Source organism: Nomascus leucogenys, chromosome 9 (assembly GCF_006542625.1).
Source record: "Nomascus leucogenys isolate Asia chromosome 9, Asia_NLE_v1, whole genome shotgun sequence".
NCBI classification, from domain to species: Eukaryota; Metazoa; Chordata; class Mammalia; order Primates; family Hylobatidae; genus Nomascus; species Nomascus leucogenys.
This window is the reverse complement of record NC_044389.1, coordinates 93764915-93771903: the sequence shown is the minus strand read 5'-3', so window position 1 is coordinate 93771903 and position 6989 is coordinate 93764915. Positions and strand designations below refer to the sequence as shown.

At 47.2% G+C, this 6989-nt stretch overlaps 1 protein-coding gene across 1 annotated transcript; it reads right to left on the bottom strand.

Moving 5' to 3' along the window:
* Nucleotides 1–672: 672 nt before the first annotated feature.
* SKIDA1 (SKI/DACH domain containing 1) lies at nt 673–3558 on the bottom strand. Its single transcript, XM_030818468.1, has one exon. The coding sequence runs from the start codon at nt 3548–3550 to the stop codon at nt 827–829; it is 2724 nt and encodes a 907-aa protein (XP_030674328.1). The 5' UTR covers nt 3551–3558; the 3' UTR covers nt 673–826.
* Nucleotides 3559–6989: the final 3431 nt, after the last annotated feature.

Sequence of the window (6989 nt, the reverse complement as noted above, 5' to 3'; positions counted from 1 at the left end):
TCATGTTCAGACCACAAGATAAGCAGGACAATAGTAAGAGTCACCTTATTAAAAACCTTTGGGTGAGAACACAAAACGGACTTTTCCAGTTGCAAGGAGTGGCTTTAAAAGTAAAATCACATCCTTTCCAAAAAAAAATACAATTCCGTATTTATTTTACTCAGTATGTATGAGGCAGCTTTTACTAGCATTTAATCAGGACTCATACCCCAATCTTTCCACTAAAAAAAAAAAAAAAAAAGTTAAGTGCAACTACTCTTGGAGAGGGAATGAGGGGAGTAAAAAGAAAAAGATACCCCACAAACAAGAGCTCCAGAAAATAACATTTTGGGCTCACAGAAACTTCTTGCTACCTCACCTCACCTCACTGTGTAACCATGTAACCTAACAAACTTTCACTGAATTAACAGTTACACTTTCAGCTCTGAAATCTAGTGCATAAACTTAATGGCTCATTGTAATATTTATTATTCAACCTTTTGACATTTATTTGTAGCAGTTGAATTGAGGTACCGGGTGCATTATTAGCATTGAAACAGTAAAGTGTTCCAGCTCTACCGTAATAACTGAGTTTTACTTGAGTCTTTAGCCTGAAGTAGTCTGTGGAATGTAAACCAACCCTTCTCCCACCCCACCCCCACCCTACTCCAGAAAAAAAAAAAAAACCCGCAACGGAAAAAAAGTAATCCGATTTCTGTCTTCAAAATGCGATAAACCAGGACTCCAAAGGGGGTGTAACACATTAATGGACTTGTACAAACCATCCTGTGCAGTTTACAACAAAAGGAAGGTAATATGGTTCAAGAAAATATCTTCCAAAACATTTTTATGAATTAAATTTCCTGAATTTGTGACTAGGTGGAAGAGGTATTGCAGAACCGCCCAGCTGCCATTTCCATATAGGATGGGCCTTGTGAGGAGTTTGAGAATCCTTAGTGGTGTTTAAGGAATACGCCGGCCACAAATCCCCATCTCTCCCAATAATGAGTGATGGTGGACAAGGAAAATTTGCCATGAAATTAAATGGCCTTTTCACTGCTGATGCTACATTGCTGGCTACCTTTTTGCGTCTGTTTATAACTGTAAAATCATCCAGTGTTCCTTCATGTGTCTCAGTTTTACCTGTAGGACGAGGGCTTCTAGCTGATTTCAAATTTGGTTTGACTGGAGGTGTCTGAAGGACAGGTCGCTTTCCCAGTACTAGTGTCCGGTAATTTTTTCTTACCCTGGCACCAAATTTATATTCCCCATCCTCAGGTTTTGGAGTACCTAAAGTGCATTGAAGGCCCTGACTTTGAGCCAGTGGATTTAAGGAAGGAGTTTCTTTTTCGTGGCATGCAAAACCTTCCTTGGCTGTGGTTAACAAGGCGTCCTCCTCTTTACTCTCAGTCACACTGTAAAACTCACCCTTTGTATCATTGCACTCGCACTTTAGCTTATTTGTAAAAAGGTGAGGTTCATATTCTTCATTAGCACTACTGTCTTCTACTTTGATTTTAATATTGTGCAGAAATGGCAATGTCTTGTCGCCTGTGTCAGTGCAGGGATTCTCGGCTTTAGTTGCTGCTGCTCCTGCAGCGTTCACTTCAGGATCAGTCTGCGAAGAGGGCAAATCCGTAGCAAATTCAGGACAATGAAGGATTTTGGAATATTTTTCTGAATTTGCTTCTGCTCCTGAAGAATCATTATTTAAGAACCTAGCAGCTATTGTGTTGTTATCAGCACAGTGTGTAGTAGGAGTTGCTTGTAGGCATTTCCTAGCCTCTCGGAGTATTCTTTGTTGTGGAAATGCATTGTTTGTCTTTGGGCTAGGTGAAGAGGCCCCTTCTGCCAGGCAGTTAATTGTCAGGTCAGTTCTCTTTACAGCATTGGAAATTTCAGAGTGTGGGAATGTAATCTCAGATACCCTATCGTTCCTTATCTCCGCGAAACAACTCCCCAGGCTGGCCGGGCAGTACACCGGAGATGCTTTGGGGGCCCAGCTCTGCAGATTCCACTCCTCCGGCGACTCCGCTTTGACACTACTCTTGAGGTCGGGAAGTCGGCCGGCATCCTCGAAAGCAGCGGGTTTGGTTGCAGCGGCGGCGGAGGCCAGATGGTACAAGAAGTTGGCCTGCGCCTGCACGCTGGGAGGCTTGCAGAAGCTGGTGCGCCTGAATCGGATGCTCTGCACTGACACTTGGCTGGAGCCGGAGCTGGAGTCCGACTCGGTGGACGAGTCCTCCTCCTCCGAGCTGACTTCACTGGAATCCGAGGCCCCGCTGCCCCCCTCCTCCTCCTCCTCTTCCTCCTCCTCCTCTCCCTCCTCCTCCTCCTCCTCTGAGGACACAGAATTGCTGGAGCTGGACAAACTGGAGCCAAAATCCGAGTCGTTGGCCGCGTGGTCCGAGTAGGAGCTGGACTCGGAGTCGCTGCTGCAACTCTCGGGAAAGCTGCCCAGATGGGGCTGCGGCCGGTGGTGGTGAGGGGGGTGGTGACTCTGTTGCGGCGGCTGGGCCCGGTGGTGGTGGTGGTGGTGGTGATGGTGGTGGTGGTGGTGGTGGTGCGGAGGCGGGCAGAAGCCGTTGACCAGATGAAACCTCTCCAGGCAAGTGGCCCCGGCGGCGGCTGCCGCCGCTGCCGCCGCCGCCGCCGCCGCCGCCGCTGCCGCCTTGGCTTTGTAGGACCTGGGCAGCAGCAGCAGGCGCCGCGCGCCGGCGTGGGGCGCGAGCAGGCAGTCCTTGGCGCCGCCGCGCTTGCGCTTGCAGCGGTAGCTCAGGCTCCCCGGGCCTCCGGCGCCCGCCGCTGTCTTGGGCTGGGGCCCGGCCGCCGATGCCTGGTAATAGGCGGCGGCGGCGGCGGCGGCGGCGGCGGCGGCAGCGGCGGCGGCGGCGGCGGCTGCCGGGTGTTTGCTGCACAGCAGGCTCCGAAAATAAGCAGGGTCCGAGGGGAAGGCGACGTAGTTTCCCTGGAGCGGGGCAGTTTCATAGTTTAGAGGGGGTTTGCACGGCGAGCGCACGATCTCCGGGTAGTGCGAGCCGGGGTATTTGCTAAAAATCTGAGGTAGATGGGCGGCGGGGCGCGCTGCGGCGGCGCCCGGGCGCGGGGACTGCGCGCTGATTGGCAGGGGCCGCGCGGCTCCGCTCAGGCCCCGCCAAAGTTGGTGCTTGCCCTTCCAAAATCCCGGGCGGGGGCTGACGGCCGCGGCGCGCTCTGGCGGCGGCGCCTTTGTGGCCAGGGCCCGGCCGACCCGCCTGCGCTTGGTCTTGAGGACGCGCTCGGTTTTGCAGGAGGTGTAGAGCGCTTCCACGTCTTCCCGGGAGATGAGCGTGCATTTGGCGGCGTGGAAGGCGATGCTGTTGATTGCCTTGAGTTTCCGCAACTCCTCCAGATCGCAGTGGTGCTTCTTCACTTTCAGATGATCCATGCGCTTGTGCACGGTCGTCCTCGGGATGTTTTTCAGCAGATCTGTGAAGACTTGGGAGAGGGCAAACATTTGCTTTCCTTTAATGATGAGGTAGCCGAGCCTCACGCCATCCACCTCTTCAAAACCTGACTTCAGGTCTCCCATCTCGGGCACTAAATGATCCCCACCATTTGCAGTAAATATATACGTGACGCATACATACACATGTATGTATGTTAATCCTCCGCCAGATGCTGCGTGTGTCTCAAGGCATCCTGCTAATAAAATAACAAAGACTGTTATTCCCGGCGAAGGAAGTGCCAAACTCTAGGCGAAATTATTGGGGGGGGGAACCCCATGAAATTACACTGACTTGGTTCTTGCTTTTTTGTTGTTGTTGTTTTCGTTTTTTTAAAAAAGAGGGAAAAAACCATCCGGTTTCTGATCTGCCAGTGTGTTGGTCTGAGTCCCCGATGCAGATCAGTACCTGGGCCCCTCTATTCCTTCCTTCTCCATTGGAGCACTATGATAATGGAATGTGAAGGGAGAAAGAGAAAAGAAATGCAGCTGCTATTCCCGCCGCTGCTTTAGCTACAAATAAAATGACAGAGTGAAGTGAGCTCGTCCGGAGACACCTTCATCAATTAATTCCCCTAAAGCCAGCGCTGATTGGACACTCCTGACAGGTGATGCAATAAAAATTGATATTCCACCCCTTCCCCCCAAAATCTCCCACTAATTAGCATAGCCTTATACTGCCACCTCCCCTCCCAAAGTAAATAATACAGTCGGTATATAAATCTTTCCATTAAACTATCGGAGCTCAGAAACAGCCTGACTCACAGACTTCATCAGAAGCAGTGTGTGTACGCTTAAGGAAGAAAAAAAAAAAAAAAAACCGCACCGTATATTCGCCTTTAAAGAAATACTGCCTATTTTTTCGTTTATTTGCATTTTACCGATACAGCTATTATCATTTCAAAGAAAAGCATTTAAAAAACATTATCAAGCCGAAAGAGAGATACCCCACCCCCTTTTCCTTTTGGAAAATGGAGCTTAAGGGAAAATGTGCAGAATAGCCTGGTATTTCCCTTACAGGAGTGGGGAAGGAGACCGGCTGGGAGCTCCAAACTTAAACCCGCCCCGTGAACCACCCCAGTGCGGACTTACGTTTGGAATTTCTCTCGATTTTCCTTTTTTTTTTTTTTTTTTTTCCCTGAAATGCCTTTTTACAACCAGAAACAAAGTTATTTGACCAAGGAAGCAGTTCAAGGCTCCAGCTCAGAAACACTGTAACAATTCAACTGGATTTCGGTTCTCTGCTGGGGGGTGGGGTGGGGAGGAGGTAGTTTCACGTCAGACCCATAACAAAGCATAGATAAGCCAGAAATGTGTACACTTTTCCACAATTAACCGTACTGGATTGGAGGCGGGATCGTCCAAGAGTCCCCAGCAAAGGCTTTGCCAGGGTCCTGTTCACCACAGGTCAGAATTCCAGGGAGCAGATTGCTTCTTCCTGCAGCAAAGAAAAGAAAATGTCAAACGCCCAAGGTGCTTCCAGAGGTTTTACGTAATAACAATGAAAAGAAAGTGCTGATGTACGATGCAGACTGTTTCAGTGGTTTGTGATGCTTTTGGTTGGTAGTTTAGGTAAATCTTCCACAACTCCCAGTTTTTCCATCAAAGTCAAGCATCTGCTTTAACAAAATCACTTTGGATGAAAATCAGTGTGGTTTAACCTCTTCTTAGTCAAATTAAGGCATATTTTGGTGTAGTTTTCAAGGATATCCAAAATATTGCCAAATGAGAGCAAGGGTCCTCCCAGTCGCATTACCACGATCCCAAGGCGGCCCCTTGGCTGCTTTGCAAAATTCGGCAAAATCTTAACTGTTCGGTGTTTGCAACTACAACATAAATGCAACCCAGGCATTTATGTGTTTCCTTGTTCCTCCAAAAATAGACACATCCGCGTGATTAAAAGAATAAACGGATATTTCTGAGCCTGCAAGAAAAAAATTATACAATAATTTCTTTTTTCATATTCAAAAGTTCCAGCTTCCCCTGCTCTGGTCTGGATGGCACGAGCAGGTATGGCTCAAAAAAGAAGACAGAAAGATAAAAACAGAGGAATCAGACATACAAAAAGGTAGTTTGCCTGACAAGATGAAATCTCGGCCATAATTCCCCACCCCCACCCTCATCTCCTTTGTAATTTCCCAGGAATTTTGAAAAGAATTGGGAATTTCAAGAAGTGCATCCGGAAATTAAGGAAGTCTATTTAAGAGAGTCTGTAACTCAGGAGGTTGGGATTTGAAAAGTCAGCCCCTGAGCTACTGTTGCACTCAGCACAGATGTAATCGCCGCTCTTCAACTTAATCAATGTGTGTACAAACCGCGATGTCTAGTTCTTGCCTTTGAAATCTAAGGCTAGCATTTCCATCCAAGAAATCAGAGCTACAGCAAATTACATTTTTGTCCCTTGAATGAAAGAAGGATCATTGAATGGATCTCGTGATATTTCAGGCTTTAAACGTAACCGAGAGGCAGCAATGAACAATGCCTCGTCACAGCTAATACCATCCACCGAGTTGGCTTTCTTTTGCATCTGGATCTATTACACCGCGTTTTTCTCTTTCACTTTCACAGGAGACAAAATGCACAAGGTTTAGGCAGAAAGCGAAGTTTCCAGGAAAAGCAGATGCTGGTGTTTGTTTTTAAAAGTAGAATGACCAGAGTCTTTCTATTGCCAGCAACAATAATGTCGTTTTAAAATTCCTTCTGATGCACTTATATAGTACTGCCAGCCCTTGCCCTCCCCCCCCACCCCCGCCCATTCCCCTCCCCCAGCTTTAAGATTTAGACCAAAGAGTCAGCCAAGAAATAGTAAACTCAGAAAAAGCCTTTGAGAAGACAGTACAAAAGGTTGGCTAGAGCATCCTTTTTTTTTTTTCCAGGTAGTTTTAGTTGTTCTCTACTCCTGTTTATATTTCCTCTCTCTCTCTCTCTCCTAGTCCTCCTACACATAGCAACATGATTTAGTAGCCATTTCAAAACTACCTTCTTTTCCTCTCTCTTTCTCTCTTTCCACCTTTAAAATATTGGCAATATAGGTGGTTTTGAAAACTAGTAGCATATAAAGTTTTTTTTTTAACCAAGGGCATAATCTGTTGGGTGAAATAGAGAAAAATAAAGGCTAGGGAATTTGAGAAATGTGTCTATTTAGACTTTGTGCAAGTATCTCTATATGTACACGCAGACACCTTTACACTTACACATTTTTAATACTACTATTACACATCTTTCTTCCTGTCTAATACATTCTTTTGTTCCTTTAACTTCCCCATCCTTGTGTGTATGTGTGTGTTAGGCTCCAGCATTCTTGCTTGAATGAGTGCATGCACACACACACACACACACACAAACACAGAATGTGACAGACAGCTTTCTTGGGCCATCAGCACACGTTGCATATCCGGGGTCTTCTCCAGGCACATTGGGGGTCGATCCCGATAAAAAGATCTAGCAGAGGCCCCTGAGCGCTCACACATGAAAGGCAGGGGACTTTAAGATGGATTTGCATGCACACCGGGGATTTCGATCAATA

Excerpts from the sequence above, each read along its gene's own strand:
- SKIDA1 (XM_030818468.1), bottom strand. The coding sequence starts at position 3,550 with ATGGGAGACCTGAAGTCAGGTTTTGAAGAGGTGGATGGCGTGAGGCTC.